The 24,658-nt window shown below is 40.1% G+C and overlaps 2 protein-coding genes across 6 annotated transcripts in view; both read right to left on the bottom strand.

Annotated features, from left to right (window-relative positions):
* atf7a (activating transcription factor 7a) overlaps positions 1-13,854 on the bottom strand; it is a 51,359-nt gene extending 37,505 nt beyond the window's left edge. For all 4 annotated transcript variants that reach the window (XM_035739364.2, XM_035739361.2, XM_035739363.2 and 1 more), the window contains exon 1: positions 13,749-13,854. The gene's annotated coding sequence lies outside the window, so the exon portion shown is untranslated. The remainder of the gene's footprint in view (positions 1-13,748) is intronic.
* Positions 13,855-18,984: 5,130 nt separating this feature from the next.
* asb8 (ankyrin repeat and SOCS box containing 8) lies at positions 18,985-23,347 on the bottom strand. 2 transcript variants are annotated; one of them, XM_035739365.1, is made up of 4 exons: positions 23,194-23,347; positions 22,218-22,440; positions 21,803-21,907; positions 18,985-21,406 (listed from the first exon to the last, which is right to left on the bottom strand). In XM_035739365.1, the coding sequence occupies exons 1-4, from the start codon at positions 23,244-23,246 to the stop codon at positions 20,771-20,773; spliced, it is 1,017 nt and encodes a 338-aa protein (XP_035595258.1). In that variant the 5' UTR covers positions 23,247-23,347; the 3' UTR covers positions 18,985-20,770. The 2 variants fall into 2 exon arrangements, with proteins under 2 accessions (XP_035595258.1, XP_035595259.1); XM_035739366.2 differs by lacking the exon at positions 23,194-23,347 and adding an exon at positions 22,723-22,856.
* Between the last annotated feature and the right edge of the window lie 1,311 nt (positions 23,348-24,658).

The raw sequence follows: 24,658 nt of genomic DNA on the forward strand, positions 1-24,658 counted from the left end.
TTTGAGTGTGACTCCAAATCCAGACCTCCATGGGTTGATAAATTTGATTTCCATTGATAATGTGTGTGATTTTGTTGTCAGCACATTCAACTATGTAAAGAAAAAAGTATTTAATAAGAATATTTCATTCATTCAGATCTAGGATGTGTTATTTTAGTGTTCCCTTTATTTTTGGAGCAGTGTATATACTTGTGTATCGATTTTAAGAAAGGCATTGATGTTTATGGTTAGGTACACATTGGTGCAATGACAGTGCTTTTCTCACAAATGCGCTTGTTAAATCACCCGTTTGGCAAAGTAGGCTGTGATTCAATGACAAATTAACAGGCACCGTATTGATTATATGGAACGCAGGACAAGCTAGATAAACTAGTAATATCATCAACCATGTGTAGTTAACTTGTGATTATGTTAAGATTGATTGCTTTTAATAAAGATAAGTTTAATGCTAGCTTGCACCATATCTTGGCTCCTTGCTGCACTCGCATAACAGGTAGTCAGCCTGCCAGGCAGTCTCCTCGTGGAGTGCAATGTGATCGCCCATGATTGGTGTCCATTAATGCCGATTACAGACTGTTATGACAACTTGAAATTGGCACTAATTAAATCGACCATTCCGAAATACCTGCTCGACAAATCTGCCGACAGACAGTGGGGTTAACACTTGCAAAAGTACTCTACAAGAGGCTGTGAACAAGTGATGCGGTGGAATTCTCTGATCCTCTTTACTGTGTTGCCACCATTGTCGATGCTAGGTACAAGGGCCGCTACTTCGATGCAGACAAGAAACAGGGTTTACATGAAATGTTACAGACACAGCTGGACAAGATGGAAACGGACACAGTGACCGTGTACACTGAGGAAGAGCAGCGACAGACAGAGCTGACACTTCACTGCTTGACATGTATGATGAACCCTGGTTGAGACTGAAATGACTGAACAAATGAACAACGAAACAGCACAGCAAGTAAGTGAAAGAAATGGGTTTTGATTTGGTTTTATTGGTAATGGGGACATGCGTAAGTGCCAACAAAATAATATTTTGGTAAGTGTGGTGTGTGTAACCTTTATTTAACTAGGCAAGTCAGTAAATAACAAGTTCTTATTTACGATGGCGGACAAACCCGAACGACGCTGGGACAAATGGGACTCCCAATCACGTCAGGATGTGATTCAGCCTGGAATCGAACCAGGGACTGTAGTGACGACTCTTGCACCGAGATGCAGTGCCTTAGACCGCTGCATCCATATGTGTGTGTGTTAAATATTTAGCTGTACTAGGATGCCTAAAAATGCAGCTAAAATTTTAAATATTGGTTATCGGCATACGTTTATTTTTTGGCAAGGGAAAGAGAAAAAAAATTGGATATCGGTATCGGCCAAAAATGTCATATCGGTGCAGCCCTAATTTAAACGGTTTTGACAGTTATTTTATTTTCATGACAATCTTCATCCATAACCGTTAGTTACACGGTTATTCAATTATCATCACAGCCCTAGTCCCATCGTACATCCTGATATTACCAGGTTCTGACCACTAGATGGTGTTATTCCAAGAGATTGTTGTTTTAAGAACCCCCTCCCCCTTAATGGAAACGGAATAGTTCACAAAATTACATATTGGTCTTACCGTGTAAGCAGTCTATGGACAAAATATGACAGCAACCCATGCTTTGGTTATGTATACCTGGCCATGGTTTCAAATGCTTACTTTTTTGCATTTGTGGCAAATGGTACCACAGGAGGTTGGTGGCACCTCAATTGTTGAGGACGGGCTCGTGATGCCATTCCATTCTCGCCATTCCGGCCATTATTATGAGCCATCCTCCCCTCAGTAGCCTCCTGTGAATGGTACCTATAGTTTCCCACTTAATTGAGTTACACAACACATTAATAGATACTTCATGTGATTTAGACATGAAGCATGAAAATGCTAATATAGGTACCATTGACTTGCATTGTATTTGTGCCACAAATGCTAAAAGGTTTGCCTTTGAAACAGTGGACAACAAAACCAAAGCATGGATTACTTTCATGCCTTTCCCATAGACTGCTTACAGGGTAAAGAAACAGGGTGAATTCTCCCTTTTTACAATTTCTTGGAGATCATTTTTTTATAAAAATCACCTGGAACAGCACCATCTAGTGGTCATAACCTGGTAATATCAGGATGTAGGATGTGATTGACGTGGGGTGTTGCAGGAAGGCCGTGGGTAGCTTTTGGCGATTTCTTTGGATTCCTCGTGTCTAACTCATAGCTGTAAAAAAGGTTTGGTCGAAATTATATGTTGGGTACTATATTTATTGAATATTAAATTATTTCTATAAATTATAATAACCAATTTGTTTACGATAAATAAGAAAAAATTCAGAGCTCAAATTATATTTCAACAAAATAAATGTTGCAGAAAGACTAATTGTATCTGTGTTTCTACAACAGAAACAATTTCAGAAGAAGCAAAGATTGTGGGTGTCTAAATCTTCCTTCTTGTGCTTTTTGAGGTAAAACGCCTCCACATAAATCCTTTTCATTATATCCATTTCAGACATGCGATAGCCTACATATGAGTCAGACTCAGAGTCAGTCCACCCATCTATTTAAGCTTCCATTCATCCAAGGTGACATGGAAACATCAAAAGAAGTCAGCGCAGCCAGTGGGCCCTATTCCAATTGCTCTCTCGGAGCCTGCCGGCAATGTCCCCGTCACTGTTAACTTGGTCTGCGTCCCAAATCCCAAATGGCCAAGGGAGCGAGCAGGTCGAGCGGTTCTCTGTCTATAATCAGCTACAGGCCTGCAGTGTTTGATGCAGCCTGCTAGGTAACTAGCTAAACAAACTGTATTAATAGTTCTCCCTGCCTGCAGCCAGGGAGCCAAATGACTCAGGAATCTACAGGGCTAGAGTTGCCAGGGTTAGAGGGTAGGGGAGACCAACAAAAAAACAAAAACACAGAGAGAGAGAGAGAGAAAAAAGAAAAGAAAGAAATTGGTTGACTCTGACTTTACTGTGAGATCAAAGGGTATTTGGTAGCTTAAACAGGACATGACCAGTGATGTATATAAACCCTGGATTGCTGATCCTTTCTATTGGCCATTGAGAGGCTTTGAAGCCACAGGTCGGCCATATTGGCACTCCCCAGTAGGAGCAGTCCTCCAAAGGAATTAATGGAATTCCACGGTATTTAAATGAGATGTTTCGTGCACAAAAAGTATTTGTTGTAGCGGTGTCAGTATCATTAGTAATCTAAAAAAGTATACTTTAAAAGGAAAACGTTTTAATATATACTGAACAAAAAAATAAACATTCAAAGTGTCCCATGTTTTATAAGATGAAATGAAAGATCCCTGAAATTTTCCATCCTCACAAAAAGCTTATTTCTCAAAAATTGTGCGCACAAATTTGTTTACATCCCTGCTAGTGAGCATTTCTCCTTTGCCAAGACAATCCATCCACCTGACAAGTGTGGCATATCAAAAAGCTGATGAACAGGTGGTCCTTGTGCTGGGGACAGTAAAGGGCCACTCTAAAATGTGCCGTGTTGTCACAACACAATGCCACTGATGTCTCAAATTTAGAGGGAGAGTACAATTGGCATGCTGACTGCAGGAATGTCCACCAGAGCTGTTGCCAGAGAATTTAATGTTCATTTCTCTACCATAAGCCGCCGCCAACGTTGTTTCAGAGAATTTGTCAGTACGTCCACCCCGCACCACAACCGCAGACCCCAATCAACAGCCTGATGAATTCTATGCAAAGGAAATGTGTCGCGCTGAATGAGGAAATGGTGGTCACACCAGATACTAACTGGTTTTCTAAACCACCCCCCTACTTTTTTTAAAAAGTACACTATATATAGTGTGTGTACACAGATTCAAATTAGCGGAGTCGGCCATTTCAGCCACACCCATTGCTGACAGGTGTATAAAATAGAGCACACCGCCATGCAATCTCCATAGACAAACATTGGCAGTGGAATGGCCTTACTGAAAAGCTCAGTGACTTTCAACGTGGCACGGTATTATGGCGGTGCCACCTTTCCAATAAGTTAGTACGTAAAATGTCTGCCCTTGTTAGAGGTGCCCTGGTCTTAAGTGCTATTATTCCAAACTGCCTCTGGAAGCAACGTCAGCACAAGAACTGTTCATCGGGAGCTTGATGAAATGGGTTTCCATGGCAGAGCAGCCGCACACAAGCCTATGATCACCATGCACAATATCAAGCGACGTCTTGAGTGATGTAAAGCTCGCCGCCACTGGACTCTGAGTTTCCACTGCTCCATTCTCTGGAGTTATGAATTACGCTTCTCCATCTGACAGTCTCACTAACACCTGTGTTAACGAGAGAATCACTGACATGATGTCAGCTGGTCCTTTTGTGACAGGGATGAAATGCAGTGGAAATGTTTTTTGGGGTTTCAGTTCATTTGCATGGCAAATAGGGACTTCGCAATTAATTGAAATTCATCGGATTACTCTTCATAACATTCTGTAGTATATGCAAATTGCCATCATACAAACTGAGGCAGCAGACTTTATGAAAATGTATATTTGTGTCATTTTCAACTTTTGGTCACGACTGTAGGCTGTTATAGCAGCAAAGGGGGAAGCAACTACATATTAATGCCCATGATTTAGAAATTAGACGTTCGATGAGCAGGAGTCCACATACACTACATGACCAAAAGTATTGGTGACCAACAGATTAATTTCTGTATTCCTGGTCATGTGAACCCATAGATCAGGGCCTAACGAATTTATTTCAATTGACTGATTTCCTTATAAGAACTATAACTCAGTATGTTTAAAAAAAATAATCTGTGTATTTAAAAAAATATATATATATATATATTTGCCTCATAATAGGCATATCATTTTAAAAGTATTAATAAAAAATAAAAAAGGTACAATATACAATATTGCCTGGTTGCTAAAATACTAATAGTTCGCCTAATTTCAATTTATGTGACAAAACAAGCAATTGTGTAGAGTAGGTATTCCCCAGGGGTATGCGCAAGGCTGTTGGAGGTACGCCAAATAAAAATGTGATTCACATTTAAAAATAATAATTTTGACATTTCCCCCCATTTTCAAACAGTTCATTTATATTTTCCAACGGGGCTATACATTTTGGGTGAGGTTTTTGACTCGCCTGAGTAGCCTCGTTTCACTGCCAAAATTAAAATAACACAATGTCAAATAAAAGGTAGTCTTGTCAAATAATTAACATCCAATCACATTACTCTCTCGCGGGAATTCCAATAACGGTCCGTATGAAGCCAAACGTAGCAGACGCTCATTCCATTAAAAAAAATGTATAAATGGTTAAAAAAAAAGAAATAGGCCCGTTTCCATAGAGACACACATACCACCTCTACTGGTAGTACTGCTACGACCAGCAATACTACACCTGGACCTGTCGACGACACAAGTTGTTCAGCTTCCACAAGCACATCCAAAGCTAACATCAGTAATTCTACATGTTGTACTTAGCCCAGCTAGCATGGACACTTACAGTTGTGAATCTGACACGGCCAAAGAGCTACTGCCCCTTCACCCGGGACAGCACCGAACAACAGACAGGGACGCTGGACAATCGAAGAGGTGCAAATATGATGAGAACTACATTGATTTGGGGTTCACTTATATTGGGTGCCTTTCCTCAGTTCTTTTGCACATATAATACACAGTGGCTATCTCACAACTCGATGAAACCTTCACTCTTGTGCAGACATTTAGAAACAAAACATGCCAATCTGAAAAAAAAAGCCTCAGGAGTTTTTTGAGCGAGAATTAAGCCTTGAGTAGTAAGACATGTATAAACTGCAACAGATACCCTTCATAAGAAGGTGCTAGAAGTGTCTTATATGGTGAGCTACCGAGTGGCTAGAACAGGCAAGCCCCATACTATTGTGGAGGACTTAATTCTTCCTGCTGCAGAGGATATAGCTGGGACAATGCTGGGGGAAAAGGCCAAACAAACTATATAGACAATGCCTTCATCAAACAACACTGTTTCACAACGCATCAGTGACATGACAGGAGATGTTTTGAAACAATTACTGGTTCGCATACAAGCCAGTGAATTATATGAGTTACATCTGGATGAGTGGGGGGGAGGGGTGTCAATTAAGACATCTTCTGCAAACCAGGACAACAGGAGAGGATATTTTTAAAGTACTGGACAGCTTTGTGACATCAAATGGACTTGTGGTCAAGATGTGTTGGTATCTGTACTGATGGTGCAAAAGCCATGACAGGGAGACATAGTGGAGTGGTAACGCGCGTGCAAAGAGTTGCACCCGACGCCACTTGAGTACACTGCAGCATCCACCGAGGCCCTTACTGCCAAAGGAATGCCTGACAGTTTGAAAGACATTTTGAACACTACAGTGAAAATGGTTAACTTTGTTAAATCAAGGCCACAGAACTCTCGTGTATTTTCTGCATTATGCAATGATATGGGCAGTGAACATGTAACGCTTTTACAACATACAGAAAGTGCGCTGGTTATTATGGGGCAAAGTATTGACACGAGAGACAGGCTTAAAGTTGTCTTTACTGACCATCATTTTCACTTGTCTGACCGCTTGCATGATGACGAGTTTCTCGCCTGAATGATCTGAATCTAGGATTACAGGGACTCTCCGCAACTATATTCAATGTGCAGGACAAAATTGAGGCTATGATTAAGAAGTTGGAGCTCTTCTCTGTCTGCATTAACAAGGACAACACACAGGTCTTTCCATCATTGTATGATTTGTGTGTGTGCAAATTAACTCACGCATACGGACAATGTCAAATGTGATATAGCGAAGCATTCGAGTGCTGGGTGCGCAATTACGCAGGTACTTTCCCGAAACGGATGACACAAACAACTGGATTCGTTATTCCTTTCATGCACTGCTTCCAGTCCACTTACAGATATCTGAACAAGAGAGCCTCAAGGATATTGCAGCAAGCGGTCCTGTGAAAATTTAATTTAAATCAAAAGCCACTGACAGATTTCTGGATAGGGCTGCGCTCAGTTTCTTGCCATATCTTGCTATTAAGACACTGATGCCCTTTGCAACCATGTACCTATGTGAGAGTGGATTCTTGGCCCTCACAAGCATTAAAACTAAATACAGGCACAGACTGTGTATGGAAAATTATTTAAGACTGAGCCTCTCTCCAATACAACCCAAAATTGCAGAGTTATGAGCATCCTTTCAAGCACACCCTTCTCATTAACCTGTGATGAGTTATTCACAATTTTCAAATAAAGTTTATGTAAGATGGCTAAATAATGAGCAAAATTATTGATAATTATTACTATAATTAGATTATTATTTGTACCTTGGTCCTATAAGAGCTCTTTGTCACTTCCCACGAGCCGGGTTGTAACAAAAACTCACTCATTCTGATGTTTAATAAATGTATTGTTTAGTGTGTGTGTGGCAGGCTTACAATGATGGCAAAAAATAACATTTGAGAGTGCGCTGACCCTGGTGCTAGAGGGGGTACGCAGCTGGAGGTTGAATGTTTTAAGGGGTACGGGACTATAAAACTTTGGGACCCACAGGTGTAGAGAATCATTGTACCATCTAAAGCGGAGTGAAATATATTTTCAATAACCTAAATTATTGTATTTTCAGCTGTTAGAAGCCGGTGTACAAAATCGAAGACGCAAACACTAAACTTAAGAATGGGAAGCATAGAAAATCTACACATCATAGACTTGCTTTCAATAAGAATGACAAATGCATAACTGATTTTTTCTATGTGAATTTGGTCAGGGGTTGTTAAAAAAGTTGCACATTGCAGCTTTACGGTGTCTGTAATATAATAAATAAAACAAATGTAGACATTCATAAATTAATTTCTATAGCTTCCAAATATATATTTTTTTACAATCGTGGGGGACTGCCAAGATGGAGGCATGGTGGCTGTGGCCTCCATTGTTTAACAGAGGAAGTTTGGAACCACCAAGAATCATTCTAGAGCTGGCAGCCCGGCCAAACTGAGCAATTGGGGTAGAAGGGCCTTGGTCAGGGAGGTGACCAAGAACCCGATGGTTACTCTGACAGAGCTCCTCTGTGGAGATGGTTGTCCTTCTGGAATGTTCTCCCATTTCTGCAACACTCCAACAATCAGGCCTTTATGGTAGAGTTGTTAGATGTAAGCTACTCCTCAGTAAAAGCCACATGACAGCCTGCTTGGAGTTTGCCAAAAGGCAACGAAAGGACTCGCAGACCATGAGAAACAAGATTCTCTGGTCTGGTGAAACCAAGAATTAGCTCTTTGGCCTGAATGCAAAGTGTCACATCTGGAGGAAGCCAGGCACTGCTTATCATCTGGCCAATACCGTCCCTACGGTGAAGCATGCTGTGAGGATGTTTTTCAGCATCAGGGACTGGGAGAAAAGTCAGGATCGAGGGAAATATGAACGGAGCAAAGTACAGAAAGATCCTTGATGAAAACCTGCCCTAGAGCGCTCAGGACCACAGACTGGGTCAAAAGTTCACCTAATTTCTTTTACCCCATTTTCTCCCCAATTTCATGGTATCCAATTGTTTTTAGTAGCTACTAGCTTGTCTCATCTCTACAACTCCTGTACAGGCTTGGGAGAGACGAAGGTTGAAAGTCACGCGTCCTCCGATACACAACCCAACCAAGCCGCACTGCTTCTTTAACACAGCGCGCATCCAACCCGGAAGCCAGCCGCACCAATGTGTCGGAGGAAACACTTTGCACCTGGCAACCTTGGTTAGCGCGCACTGCGCCCGGCCCACCACAGGAGTCGCTGGTGCGCGATGAGACAAGGACATCCCTACCGGCCAAGCCCTCCCTAACCCGGGCGACGCTAGGCCAATTGTGCGTCGCCCCACGGACTTCCCGGTCGCGGCCGGTTACGACAGAGCCTGGGCGCGAACCCAGAGTCTCTGATGGCACAGCTGGCGCTGCAGTACAGCGCCCTTAACCACTGCGCCACCCGGGAGGTAGCAGAGCGGCGACCCTAAGCACATAGCCACTCCTGTATTGTATTGGCTTCGGGACAAGTCTCTGAATTTTGTTGAGTGGCCCAGCCAGAGCCCAGACTCGAACCCATCTAACATCCCTGGAGAGACCTGAAAATGGCTGTGCAGCGACGCTCCCCATCCAACCTGACAGAGCTTGAGAGGATCTGAAGAGAAGAATGGGAGAAACTCCCCAAATACAGGTGTGCCAAGCTTGTAGAGTCATACAAAAGAAGACTCGAGGCTGTAATCGCTGCCGAAGGTGCTTCAACAAAGTACTGAGTAAAGGGTATGAATACTTACGTAAATGTGTTCTTTTTATTTAATACATTTGCAAAAATTTATAAAAACCTGTTTTTGCTTTGTCATTATGGGGTATTGTGTGGAGGGGGGGGGGGATTTAAATACATTTTAGAATAAGGCTGTAAACTAAAAAATATTGGAAAAAGTAATGGGGAAAGCTAGCGAAAACTACCAGTGCTAACTTCGTACATCTCCCAGATGATTCCCCCTGAACATAATCTTGGTGATGAGCTAGTCTTGGAGTTGCATATATTTTTTATTTAACTAGACAAGTCAGTTAAGAACAAATTCTTATTTACAATTACGGCCTACACCGGCCAAACTCGGGAGACGCTGGGCCAATTGCGCGCCGTCCTATGGGACTCCCAATCACGACCAGTTGTGAAACAGCCTGGATTCAAACCAGGGTGTCTGTAGTGACGCCTCAAGCACTGAGATGCATTGCCTTAGACAGCACCACAGATATAACACCACACTTCGATTTGATATCTTTATTGACTTAGCAGACAAACAAATACTTGTGAATATGGACACATCACAGAACCAGACAAAGTCCCAGACATGGACCCTCAAATACTCAAAAAGTTATACATTGCACTAGAGGTCGACCAATTATGATTTTTCAACGCCGATACCGATTCTTGGAGAACCAAAAAAGCCGATACCGATTAAATCCGCCGATTTTTTTCCCCCTTATTTGTAATAATGACAATTACAACAATACTGAATGAACACTTATTTAACTTAATATAATACATCAATAAAAATCCATTTAGCCTCAAGTAAATAATGAAACATGTTAAATTTGGTTTAAATAATGCAAAAACAAAGTGTTGGAGAAGTAAAAGTGCAATATGTGCTATGTAAGAAAGCTAACGTTTCAGTTCCTTGCTCAGAACATGAGAACATATGAAAGCTGGTGGTTCCTTTTAACATGAGTCTTCAATATTCCCAGGTAAGAAGAATTAGGTTGTAGTTATTATAGGAATTATAGGACTATTTCCCTCTATACCATTTGTATTTCATTAACCTTTGGCTATTGGATGTTCTTATAGGCACTTTAGTATTGCCAGTGTAACAGTATAGCTTCTGTCCCTCTAGTTAGTGCGCGCTAACCAGCTAGCCATTTCACTTCGGTCACACCAGCCTCATCTCGGGAGTTAATAGGCTTGCGCAATGCTTGACGCACAACGATGATCTGCTGGCAAAACGCACGAAAGTGCTGTTTGAATGAATGTTTACGCGCCTGCTTCTGCCTACCACCGCTCAGTCAGATACTTGTGTGCTCAGTCAGATTATATGCAACACAGGACACGCTAGATAATATCATCAACCACGTGTAGTTAACTAGTGATAAGATAAGTTTAATGCTAGCTCGCAACTTACCTTGGTTTACTGCATTCGCGTAACAGGCAGTCTCCTTGTGGAGTGCAACGAGAGAGAGGCAGGTCGTTATTGTGTTGGACTCGTTAACTATAAGGTTGCAAGATTGGATCCCCCGAGCTGACAAGGTGAAAATCTGTCGTTCTGCCCTGAACAAGGCAGTTAACCCACCATTCCTAGGCCGTCATTGAAAATAAGAATGTGTTCTTAACTGACTTGTCTAGTTAAATAAAAAGGTATATAAAATAAAAATAAAATACAGATTTCCGATTGTTATGAAAACTTGAAATCGGCCCTAATTAATCGGCCATTCTGATTAATCGGTCGACCTCTACACTGCACCATTGAGAGCATCCTGACTGGCTGCATCACAGCTCGGTATGGCAAGTGCTTGGCATCCGACCCAAAGGTGCTACAAAGGGGAGTGCTTACGGCGCTACAAAGTGGAGTGCGTACATCACTGGAGCCGAACTCCGTGCCATCCAGGTCCTCTCTACCAAACGGTGCCAGAGAAAAGCCAAAAATGGTCAAAGACTCCAGCCACTCAAGTCATAGGCTGTTCTGCACAGCAAGTCTGAGACCAAAAGGCTCCCGAACAGCTTCTACCCCCATGCCATAAGATTGCTGAGCAGTTAATTAAATGGCTACCTGGAATATTTGCATTGACCCCCTTTTTTGTTGTACTGACATTCTTGTACTGGCTCCAATGCACACTCACTGCACTCTACTAATAATAATCTTAGACCACCAAGCCACTCGGGAGCCTTGTCAAATAAATTCATTAGGCACTAATCTAAGGATTTCACAACTAGGGATACAGAAATGCATCTGTAGGTCACAGATTACTTTAAAAATAAAAAAAAGTAGGGCGTGGATCAGAAAACCAGTAAGTGTCTGGTGTGACCACCATTTGCCTCACACAGAGCAACACATATCCTTCACATAAAGTTGATCAGGCTGTTGATTGTGGCCTGTGGAACGTTGTCCCACTCCTCTTGAATGGCTATGCGAAGTTGCTGGATATTGGAAGGAACTGGAACACACGTCGATCCAGAGCTTCCCAAACATGCCCAACGGGTGACATGTCTGTTGAGTATGCAGGCCATGGAAGAACTGGGACATTTTCAGCTTGCAGGAATTGTGTACAGATCCTTGTGACATGGGGCAGTGCATTATCATGATGAAACATGAGGTGATGGTGGCAGATGAATAGCATGACAATGGTCCTCAGGATCTTGTCACAGTATCTCATATTCATATTGACATCGATAAAATGCAATTGTGTTCGTTGTCCGTATACCTGCCCATACAATAACCCCACCGCCACCTGGGGCACTCTGTTCACAACGTTGACGTCAGCAACCCGCTCGCCCACAACGCCATACATGCTGTCTGCCATCTGCCCAATACAGCTAAAACCGGGATTCTTCCTTGAAGATCACACTTTTCCAGCATGCCAGTGGCCATCAAAGGTAAACATTTGCCCACTGAAGTAGGTTACGCTACCGAACTGCAGTCAGGTCAAGACCTTGGTGAGGACAACGAGCATGCAGATGAGCTTTCCTGAGACAGTTTCTGAAAATTTTATCAGCTGTCCGGGTGGCGAATCTCAGACGATGCCACAAGTGAAGAAGTCGGATGTGGAGGTCATGGGCAGGCGTGGATACACGTGGTGTGCGGTTGTGAGGCCGGTTGGACCTACTGCCAAATTCTCTAAAACGACATTGACGCGGCTTATGGTAGAGAAATTAATATTCAATTATCTGGCAGCAGCTCTGGTGGACTTTCCTGCAGTCAGCATGCCAACTGTACGCTCTCTCAAAACCTGAGGCATCTGTGGCATTGTGTTTTGTGACAAAACTGCACATTTTAGAGTGGCCTTTAATTGTGCCCAGCACAAAGTGCACCTGTGTAATGACCATACTGTTTAATCAACTTCTTGATAATCCATCCCCCTGACAGGTGTGGTCTATCTTGGCAAAGGAGAAATGCTCACTAACAGGGATGTAAACAAATTTGTGGTCAAAATCGGAGATAAATAAGCATTTAGTGCTTAAGGAACATCTCTGGGATTTTTTATTTCAGTTTATGAAACATGTGACCAACACTTAACATGTTCCGTTTATATTTTTGTTCAGTATAGATATCAATACAGATAACAATATTACAATAGAATGGAGGATTGTATATGTAGAGGAATTTGAATCTCCCAGTTTTTAAAGAATCAAACTATACTGTAATTTATTGCAGGTTATTCTTTCAGCTACACATGGTGTGTGGATCGCTTAACTTGGAGAAAACTTATTGTTAGCTAAAGTTATAAAATTCTCTTCTCAATAAGCAGAATCGAAATCATCGTCTCAAGAAGCAGAATCGCAATGACTTAACTTCTGCTAAAAGTTGAAACCATCAGACTTCTGGCTAAATTAGATGTCTAGCCAAGTTAGCATGCTAGCTGAGACCCGAATACACTTAACACACACAAGACCTGCCTTTTCCCGCATGAGACCGCCCTTTCTTTTCAAGGATTGGCTACCGATATGTCAATCACCATGATCTCGTACCCTTATCGCTCATTGGGCTGTCAATCAATTCTGACAGAAGAATGTGATTGGTTCATGACGATTCCACTCAAAAGATGGGAGTTTTCGCTAGCTATAACTTTCCCCAGTGCTAACTTCGAACAGGCCGCTACCACAGCCAGGGAAAAGCAATGTGCAGGACTAAAACCTCATCAACAAAAACGAACTTTATGCATGACAACATGAGCATGTCATATAGTCGTGTAGTTTTGCTGATAAATAATTAGTTGACACTTTAGTTAGCTAAATACTAACCAACTTGTTAGCTAGAAAGCTAAAATATGCACTCGAGTGCGAGCGAGAAGACAGACCACAACAGTTCTGTCAACTAACGTTAATTGCCCACTCATATTTCATGGCCGACAGCGCAACGATAGAAACGTACACACTAACTGGAACGACTTTCAATACTTCTATGTCACATTTCCATCGGAATTACGCGTGGATTGTACATTTTGACAATGATATACTGTTTACAAACTCACCGTTGCGCCCCTCTCTCTCTCCCTCTCTCCTCTTCTCTAGTCTTGGAATTTGACACTCCCCTCCTCCTTGAATCATCGCGAGGTTCTACGTCGAGGTCTTCGTCGTCAATTTTACTCAAATAATAAAAAACAGTGTACGGAATTTACTTTTAAAAAATACAGTAGACTAGGCCTATTTCAAAGCTTTTTATGTATTTTTTATTTTACATACGCCTACATGAATTATTTTAAGATGTAGTAGGGGGTGCATACAAAATGGTATAATATTTTTTCCCAGGGGCAACATATTCTATTCTATTCACCCTGTGTAGCAGATGTTTGAAGTGGGGTGTCATAAGCCTACCATATTTCTGACTGAACACAACACTGAATTTCATACTCACATTGCTCATACTTACAACAAAAAAACAGGCACCTTTGTTTTTGCAGCTGTTTTGGTTACCTCAATAAACCTGTTTCTGGAATGTGGCGATGAAATGCATGAAGTTTGTCTATATAGAATAATAGATACTGTCTGTTTCTGGGAAAGGGAATGTGCACAGTGTAAAGCTTTGTTTGCAATCAATCTAAAGTTGTTAAAGCTATAATAGAAGCTGGTCGATTTATAAGCAGTCCGGTTCTAAATTCATAGTTTAGAACCGTTCACATGAAGCAGGTATTCAATTCAAGATGCAACATAAGAAACTGTTTAAACAGTACACTGTACACTACCAGTACACTGTACTCTCTCCCCAAGGACACCACCCAGCAATGAGTGTTGCTCATAATTATTGCTAACATAAAATTTTCAGCTCATTTGCTTTGTTTGCCAACTGTGTTGTTCCAATATTCTGTACTGAGCCAGGAGTCTGTGGACAAGAAAACCATGTCTTCATCCCAAATGGCACCCTATCTCCTAGATAGGGCACTACTTTTAACTAGAGCACTATTGGCCCTGGTCAAAAGTTGGAAAAAAAAGGGAAAAGGGTGCCTTTCGAACTCAGACTATGTAATGAATTATGTATCCAGTCCCTAAGATCACAGTTTGCATAACAACCACTGGCCTGGCCTGCCTCCAACCTTGGGCATGTGGAGCCACATAACTAGAATGATTCCAGAACTAGAATGACCCCAGTTTATTATATTGCTATGTGTAGAAGGAGCACTGTTGTGAGGGATTGTTACAACATTATAGACCATCTCTGGTGAGGGCAGTTACAACAATGCTCTGTCACATTTAAAATGTCACATTTTCTCCTATCGTTTTTAATTTCATTTTCTCTTTTAAAAAATCTTTCTGTTTTACATTTCCAAGCCTGATTGATATACAGTGGGGAGAACAAGTATTTGATACACTGCCAATTTTGCAGGTTTTCCTACTTACAAAGCATGTAGAGGTCTGTAATTTTTATCATAGGTACACTTCAACTGTGAGAGATGGAATCTAAAACAAAATTCCAGAAAGTCACATTGTATGAAAGTCACATTGTATGATTGTTGAGTAATTCATTTGCATTTTTTTGGAAGCCAGATCATCTGATGCAGCACTCCATCACTCTCCTTGGTCAAATAGCCCTTACACAGCCTGAAGGTGTGTTGGGTCATTGTCCTGTTGAAAAACAAATGATAGTCCCACTAAGCACAAACCAGATGGGATGGTGTATCGCTGCACAATGCTGTGGTAGCCATGCTGGTTAAGTGTGCCTTGAATTCTAAATAAATCACTGACAGTGTCACCAGCAAAGCACCCCAACACCCTCACACCTCCTCCTCCATGCTTTACTGTGGGAACCACACATGCAAAGATCATTCGTTCACCTACTCTGCGTCTCACAAAGACATGGCGGTTGGAACCAAGAATCTGAAATTTGGACTCATCAGACCAAAGGACAGATTTCAACCGGTCCATTGCTCATGTTTCTTGGCCCAAGCAAGTCTCTTCTTATTATTGGTGTCTTTAGTAGTGGTTTCTTTACAATTCGACCATGAAGACCTGATTCACGCAGTGTCCTCTGAACAGTTGATGTAGAAATGTGTCTGTTACTTGAACTCTGTGAAGCAAATTTCTGAGGATGGTAACTCTCATGAACTTATCCTCTGCAGCAGAGGTAACACTGGGTCTTCCTTTCCTGTGGCGGTCCTCATGAGAGCCAGTTTTATCATAGCGCTTGATGGTTTTTGTGACTGCGTTTGAAGAAATGTTCAAGATTGACTGACCTTCATGTCTTAAAGTAATGATGGATTGTCGTTTGATCTGTTCTTGCCATAATATGGACTTGGTCTTTTATCAAATAGGGCTATCTTCTGTATACCACCCCTACTTTGTCACAACACAACTGCATTAAGGAAAGAAATTCCACAAATGAACTTTTAACGAGGCACACCAGGTGATTAACTCATGAAGAGAAAGCCAAGAGTGTGCAAAGCTGTCATCAAGGCAAAGGGTGGCTACTTTGAAGAAACTCAAATACAACACATAATTTGATTTGTTTAACACGTTTTTGGTTATTACATGATTCCTTGTGTTTTTTCATAGTTCTGATGTCTTCACTATTATTCTACAATGTAGAAAATAGATTTAAACATAAGAAAAACCCTGAAAAGTGTCCAAACTTTTGATTCTTGCTGTAGTAGAAATGTGCATTGTATTGAACATTTACAGTAGCACCAATGTGAAGACAATCCAGACATTGAACAGATGTGAGTGAATGATAACTACTGTATTGTCCTGTTTTTAAGGAAGGTAGTGTGAGAGAGTGCTGAGAGGGGGCCTTCTTCCTCTCTGTGTTGCTTTAGTTTCCTTCCAGAAATTCTCCCCCTTTTTTTCTGGTTTCCACTAGCTTCTATAGCCACCACGTCAGATTCCAAAGCCACAAAGTCAAAATTAGAAAGATGCATGATATTTTTGGTCTTAATTTATGGTTAGGCATAAGGTTAGCAGTGTGGTTAAGGTTAGGATTAAGGTAAAAGTAAAAATAATAATGTAAGATGATCAATTGTAGAAATGGGCAGGGTTTATGAATTTCTGGCTATAGAAGCTAGTGACAAACCTTTTTTCTCTGGCTGGGAAACAAACGTCCTGTCTTCGTCGGGATATGGGGCCAAAATATAGCATTGGAAATATCGAGAGACAATACCGAAGTAACTCAACAAAGGATTATTATTGAGTGGTACTTTTGAACCTGCTCTTATGTCATCAAAGGGGAAGTAGCCAATTAAAACAAAGGCAGGATTTGAAATTTGTCCAATTGCTTTGTGTTTTTACACAGTGACGATAAAGTTAAAAATTAGAGTGGCAGCCACTGTAAATACAGATTAAACAGTGAAATATATCTTGTTTACAACAATTCAACTGTCACATCTTCAGTGGTGCCACACCAACAATGGCATACAAGAGTACACTGTATTATCCTGTAAATAGGATGTAATTTTGGCACAAGATGTATACAATCATTTTGAGTAGAGTATATACTTCTCAAGATGTTGTTAAACCAATCTTTCTTTCTTGTCATATTTTCCCAATAACACATCACTGAAGATTATTAACACGTTTTTCAATGCTATACTTAGATCTCCTGCTATTAAGCAAATACAGATTTATTCAATGCCTTTAGAAAGTATTCACACCCCTTGACATTTTCCACATTCTGTTGTGTTACAGCCTGAATTTTAAATAGATTCAATTGAGATGTTGTGTCACTGGCCAACAAAAAATACCCCATTAATGTCAAAATTGAATTGTTTTTAGACTGATTTACAAATTAATTAAAAATATAAAGCTGAAATGTCAAGTCAATAAGTATTCAAACCCTTTGTTATGACAAGCCTAAATAAGTTCAGGAGTAAAAATTGCATAGACTCATTCTGTGTGCAATAATAGTCTTTAACATGATTTTAGAATGACTACCTCATCTCTGTACCCCACACATACAATTATCTGTACGGTCCCTCAGTCAAGCAGTGCATTTCAAACACAGATTCAATCACAAAGACCAGGGAGGTTTTCCAATGCCTCGCAAAGAAGGGCACCTATTGAAAGATACAAAATTACATTAAAGAAAAGCTGACATTGAGCACGGTGAAGTAATTAATTACACTTTGGATGGTGTATCAATACACGCAGTTACAAATATACAGGCGTCCTTCTTAACTCAGTTGCAATGTGGAAGGAAACGGGTCAGGGATTTTACCATGAGGCCAATTGTGACTTTAAAACAGTTACAGAGTTTAATGGCTGGGATTCGAGAAAACTGAGGATGGATTAACAACATACTAACATAAATGACAGCGAGAAAAGGAAGCTTGTACAAAATCCAAATACTTCAAAACATGTATCCTGTTTGCAATAAGGAACTAAAGTAAGACTGCAAAAAAATTGGCAAAGAAATGTCCTGAAAATAAATCGTTATGTTTGGGGCAAATCCAACACAACACATCACTGAGTACCACTCTCTATATTTTCAAGCATAGTGGTGACTGCATCATGTTGTGTATGCTTGTCATTGGCAAAGACGAGGAAGTTTTTTATGATAAAAATAAACTAAATAGAGTTAAGCACAGGCAAAATCCTAGAGGAAAACCTAGTTCATTCTGCTTTCCAACAGACACTGGGAAACAAATGAACCTTTCAGCAGGACAATAACCTAAAACACAAGGCCAAATATACACTGGAGTTGCTTAACAAGATAACATTGAATGTTGCTGAGTGGCCTAGTTACCATTTGTACTTAAATTGGCTTGAAAATCTATGGGAAGACTTGAAAATAGTCATTTAGCAACTTGACAGAGCTCAAAAAATATATCAAAAGAATAATGTGCAAATATTGTACAATCCAGGTGTGCAAAGTTCTTAGAGCGTTACCCAGAAAGACTCACAGCTGTAATCACTGCCAAATTTGATTCTAACATGTATTGACTCAGGGGTGTGAATACTTATGTATATGAGACATGTATTTTTATTATCAATAAATTAGCAAACATTTCTAAAAACATGTTTTCACTTTGTGAGTATGGGTTATTGCATAGATGGGTGAGAATCATTTTTTTTTTTTACAAATTTGGATTTCAGGCTAACACAAAATGTGGAATAAATCAAAGGGTATGAATACATTCTGAAGGCACTGTTGCAGACTAAAGACTCCTGCTGGACAAATTCAAAATTGCATGTGATGAAACCACATGATAAGTTGTTGCCAATATCCCCTAGGAGTTTTTGGTGTCTAAACTAAAATAACATAAAAACAACAGTAAGGCGGTACATAGTATAAGGGAAGGCGTTTACTTATTTTTTTTCATTATTTAACAGAAAAATGCACTTCGTATGTTTACATTGGTGTCTAAGAGAACCAAATGAACTATCAATGTTATGCATGTACACACCTGGCAAACAAGCAAACAGAAACAAACACATTAAACAACTGTGTCACTTGAGTTTCACTACAAACCAAAGTACATTGGTCAAAGCTTCTATAGTTTATATATTTTAAATACAATTTTAAAAAACATCCAAATTCATGCCACTATGACAATTTCTACAATTACTGAAAGCTTTTGCCTAAAATAAACAATTTTGAAAAATACCTTTATATGATTTGCTGGTTACATTGTTTATGGTCACATTTAAATCTGTGGTGCACAAAGTTTTGGACCAAGAAAAAGCACCATGGAAAATCCTGATGTAAAAATTATAAAATAAAAGTTTACCTAGGTTCTATAGAAAAAATATCTATAGTTGGCAGTACATCAGCATACTTCAACTAAAATAAGCCAACATACACATTTTTGAATGGAAAAGGTACAGTGTATAGCTAACACAAATAGCAAATCACATTTTGACACATATATTTGACCGGCTGGCATACCCATATATTTAGTCCAGGATGCAGGGTTGGGGTCAATACAGAATTTCTGAATTGAAATTCGCCACACTCGACAGGAAGAAGAATTTGAATGAAAGTAGAATTCAATTAAAAACCAATTCAAAATTAGATATGAAACATCAAGTTTCATTCCTTTGACAAATATTTTGCCAGAAGCATCTGCCACCTCTTACTGAAGAATACAGTTACCATTTCAAATATTTGCTTTATTATAACTCACAGATGTTTGTATTTTTGTCATGAGATGTTGAGTGGTTGAGCTAATGCATTCTGGAAAACATTTTTATTTGATCTAATAACATGTAAGTGAATTTGAATTATTATAGACAACCTTCAAAATGATCTTACAATATTCCAAACCACTGTAATTATAGTAAACTCTTTGAAGGATAATGAGTTTTAAATATAGTATTGGTAACCATACATGCCAAAATAAACATGTGCAGAATGATGTATGCAATAAATAATCCATTTGAATTTCAATTAATTTAATTATACTTAATGTAATTCAAATTCTGCTTCCTGTGGGGTGTGGCCAATTCAAATTCAAGAATGGAATTAAACACCAATTTGCAACTTAATTCAGAATTGACCCCAATCCTGCCAGGAAGTGCTATATGATACAGATGATTTTGTATAAGTCACATATCTGTTAATCAACATTATGGAACAACATTACCCGGCACACTGATTTCTATAATATATTAGTGATTTTAATTGTAATCTACAATTTTTTATTATTTTGTAACATGAAGAGTGATTATACTCAGTTATTATGAAATGCAACATTGAATGAAATGCAATTCCATATTTTACACTGTTTTTTAGGATTGCAAGGCTGATTCTGCAGACCCACTGACGGAGAGGGAAGCACTGAGAAAAAGCGAATCACTCAAATTTTACACATACAACCACATAAGAACTAAGTACTTCCTCTTCTCACTGTGACCTTTTGGACTGCCTACAACACCTCATACTATCTAGAATCAACATCATTCCTCATTACGGAGAAATGTTGTCTGAATATATGCATCATAAACTGTTAAATAGGTGACATAGGTGCGTGCAACTCTGAGCTAATTTGAGCCAAGCACAGATTTCCAGTCTGAATACAATTGATAGTGATTAAACATCCTGTCACCTCTAGTCCCACCCCCTGTAAGTTCAGTCTCTCAGCAGTAAGTACTCTTTGACTGACTCTGGTAAAGGTAGCTCTTTGACTGCAGTGGGGAGGAACCTCACCCCCAGGCTCTGTCTGACAGCACACCGTGACAGCGCGCGTAGCGTCGGTGCTTCAGCCACCATACTGGTCAGTTTGGCCAGGAGCTGGGGATCCTTACTGAGCTCCCTGGGTAAGGTACCATCTGCCCGGCGGATCTCAAACCTCCCCGCTGCCTTATACAGCAGCTCCAGACACTCCTCCTCCTGCTCTGCCCCCAGGCCCCTGGCAAGTAGGGCCACCAGGCGAGAGATGGGTGTCTGGCCTTTTAGGTTAGTAACATGGACCTGGCCTCCGTATTCTAACAGAACCCTCACACTCTCTAGGTTGCCTTTCATGGCGGCCCAGCTTAACGGAGTGTCATTGTTGTAGTCCCGTGCGTTTGGGCAGGCACTGCTCTCCAGCAGAGCCCTGACGCACTCAGGGTTGTCCTTGAAGGCCGCCCAGTGTAGCGGGGTGTCCTTGTTGCCATCCAATGCATTGGGCTGGGCCCCGTACTCTAGGAGGAGTTCCACACAGCCCTCGTCCTTCTCTGCTGCGTAGTGCAGCGCTGTGCGGTTGTAGCCGTCCAGGGCATTCACCTGAGAAGACAGGTAGGGGATTCACAGAATACAATAAAACTTTGTCAGTCCATTTGAGAAAGGGAGAGAGAGCATGGTATATTTTACAATTGGAGGCATTACATAGTAACAAATAGCAGCTATTATAGACCTAAGTTCAAAGATAAGAGATCCACTATTATTTTCTGAGATTCAGGTGAAGGGGATTCAAGTGGGAGTAATCAAGAGCAGGTTTAGATGTATCGATGCCTGCAGCATGTACAGTATAAAAACAACAAAATATATATTTCCTCAGGATGTTTAACTTTTTTTTTTGAACATTACAACATAACACCACAGGCTAAGCACGTAGCTAAATATTTTCAAACAAAGTTAAAGTTGGATGAGTGAGAGTTAAAACCATGCCACCATACATACCTCTGCGCCTTTCTCCAACAACAACTCGACACAGTCGGCATCCGCCACCATACAGGCACAGTGCAAGGGCTTCAGAGTGCCGTGCATACGGTTCACGTCAGCTCCCTGAAGGTCGACATGCAATTATGTCATTTTCAACAGTATGCAAAATATGAATAGATACCGATCCCAGACACAACAAGTCATATTCAACTGAATAACATCAGGCACTCAAAATTGTGGCATAGTTAAAAGATAGCAATGAAACTACAAAACATTGACACAATTAAAAACGTGCAGAGAGAATGTGAGGTTGAGGGAGTTATTTTACTACAAACAAGTCAACTCTGTGACACAACAAATTAGATAAGTACAGTGGTGTTCGTGTTAACATTTCATCTCTACAGTTCAAAGATAAGCCAACCAGCCAACCTACCCTTCGAATAAGATCCTCCACATTGTCGTGTGGGAAAGAGCGTATGGCAGCAATGGTGCGGATGAGCCGCTCGGACAGGGAATATTTACTTTGAATAGATTGCATGATGTACCACATAGTAGAGCTCATGTGGAGCTGAGGAACATTGCACCCAGGCTGGGGTGCACTGACGGCCACACCACACTGTCTACAACACCTGGCTGGCCAAGTTGGAGTTAAAGATCTGAAAGAAAACACAGTGTTGGTATTATTATGGTAAAGAATTACAGGTGTTCACTTTGGAGAGACATGCTTGTTTTTAGCTAGGTCTACTATATTATTCTAGGATATCAATTACGTGCATGGGTATGGCAATCCCCCTCTGGTGAATTTGTAAATGTAACGTTGAGTGACATTATGTGCATCAAATAATAACAACTATTTTGACACCCGCCCACACAAACTGAATGGCTCTGTACAAGACAGTTATCATTTCCCAACCTAGCAAAAGTGTTTTTAGTTTTACCTGTGCATCATTTGGCAAAAAGTAGAAACTTTGCAATTTAGCTTGTTATGTTAAAAGGTAACGTTAGCTAGCTAGCCTGTTAACCAGCTGTTGCAACACGTCAACTAGCAGCTAATGCTGGCTACTTAATGGCCAACTACCAGTTAGCTAACTTACTTGCATTAGCTAAGTTACCGATATATAAACAATAAAGCTAAGCTATCTAGCAAAATTCTTATACATAATTGCAGTTGCTAACCAAAACACAATTTAGCTTAACTAAATGTCGCGACCTCGATCAGCAGTAACGGTAGCTAGCTAGCGTGCTAATCGGCTCGCTGTTTTCCACTCCAAATGACAGTTCGCGCTAGCAGAGATGACCACTAATTATACATTTTATTGATTGTTCAGAATGTGTAAAATATTTCCATAGCTTGTTTTAAAATTCAAGTTGCATCGTTGGTAATCTCGATATTTTGGGCCCTTACATACCGTTTATGGCCCACAGTTTCAAGGAATGCGCTGTCCAAGCTTGACAAGAACATGGAAACGGCAACGTCATATCATTTGCTGCGAAAACATGCGACTGGGCTACGCCCATAAAATATCAGCGGTGGGAAAAGTACCCGATTGTCATACGAGACTAAAGTAAAAGTAAAGATAGTTTAACATAAATTGACTCAAACAAAAGTGAAAGTCACCCAGTAAAATACTACTTGAGTAGAAGTCTAAAAGTATTTTGTTTGAAATATATTTCAGTATCGAGAGTAAAAGTAATTGTTAAAATATACTTTAGTAAAAGTATAAATAATTTAAAATCCCTTATATTAAGCAAAGCAGACCATTTTCTTGTTTAAAAAAAATGTATTTATGGATAGCCAGCACTCAGACATAATTTTCAAACGAAGCATGTGTGTTTCGTGAGTCCGCCTAGATCACAGGCAGGGGATGACCAGGGATGTTCTCTTGATACCTGCGTGAATTGGACCATTTCCTGTCTTGCTAAGTATTCAAAATGTAACGAGTACTTTTGAGTTTCAGGAAAGATGTATGGAGTAAAAAGTACCAAATGTTCTTTCGGAATGTAGTGAATAAAAGTAAAAGTTGTCAAAAATATAAATAGTAAAGTACAGATACCCCAAAAAACGACATAAGTAGTACTTTTTTTCAAGTATTTTTGACTTTAAGTACTTTGCACCATTGAAAAATATACACAGGAATCTTCTGACTTAGAATTTTGTGTTTTGTAATGTTGTTCAGCATCTTACATGTGTTATTTTAATAGTAACAGACTTCATGTAGTGCTGGCATTTATCACATACCATAGTAGCTATGCTTCCTCTCCAAGTATGGGCATCAGGTGGCTCCATTGCTTTCTCTGGGAAGCACTTTAAAAGGCTGACTGCTTGGCAGTGCTATGTTAAATACCTTGTCGTGAAATGCAGCACAGGCAATGCCCATTAATGTGTGTGTGTATGTGTCAGATGTTAACATTGCGTGAGCCATGACATCTATCTATCTAGACACAAACGTAATATTTGCTGTCAGATTGAATCATTACATACCTTCTCTATTCTTTCATTTCCATTTCTGGTGAAGCTATAAACTCAGGGGCACTTCACTGTATAACCTTGTTTTATTTGGTACTTATCACAAAATGAATAACATTTTTTGATACATTTTTTTAATGTAAGTGGTCATTTCAAAACTCTTACTACAAAACGGATAACACTTGTAATGCCCTGTAATAACAGTCAATGCAATACCACTGGTTAATTTAACAGCTTTTCTAAGTGTGATAACTTTTAAAATGTTTATGTAATAAAACCGGTTAATGTAATAACTTGCTGGATAACGTAATAAACATGTTGAATGGATAATGTAATACATTTTTCCACTTAATTTAAAACGTTATGTTATCTGGTGGTTATTATGTTATCAGGTGAGTAACAACATT

The sequence above is a fragment of the Oncorhynchus keta genome, chromosome 27 (assembly GCF_023373465.1).
Source record: "Oncorhynchus keta strain PuntledgeMale-10-30-2019 chromosome 27, Oket_V2, whole genome shotgun sequence".
Lineage (NCBI taxonomy): Eukaryota > Metazoa > Chordata > Actinopteri > Salmoniformes > Salmonidae > Oncorhynchus > Oncorhynchus keta.

Excerpts from the sequence above, each read along its gene's own strand:
- asb8 (XM_035739365.1), bottom strand. The coding sequence starts at position 23,246 with ATGTTCTTGTCAAGCTTGGACAGCGCATTCCTTGAAACTGTGGGCCAT. Across the intron at positions 22,441-23,193 it reads GAAACTGTGGGCCATAAACG|ATCTTTAACTCCAACTTGGC; the intron begins GTATGTAAGGGC and ends GTTTTCTTTCAG. Across the intron at positions 21,908-22,217 it reads TGGAGGATCTTATTCGAAGG|GGAGCTGACGTGAACCGTAT; the intron begins GTAGGTTGGCTG and ends GTCGACCTTCAG.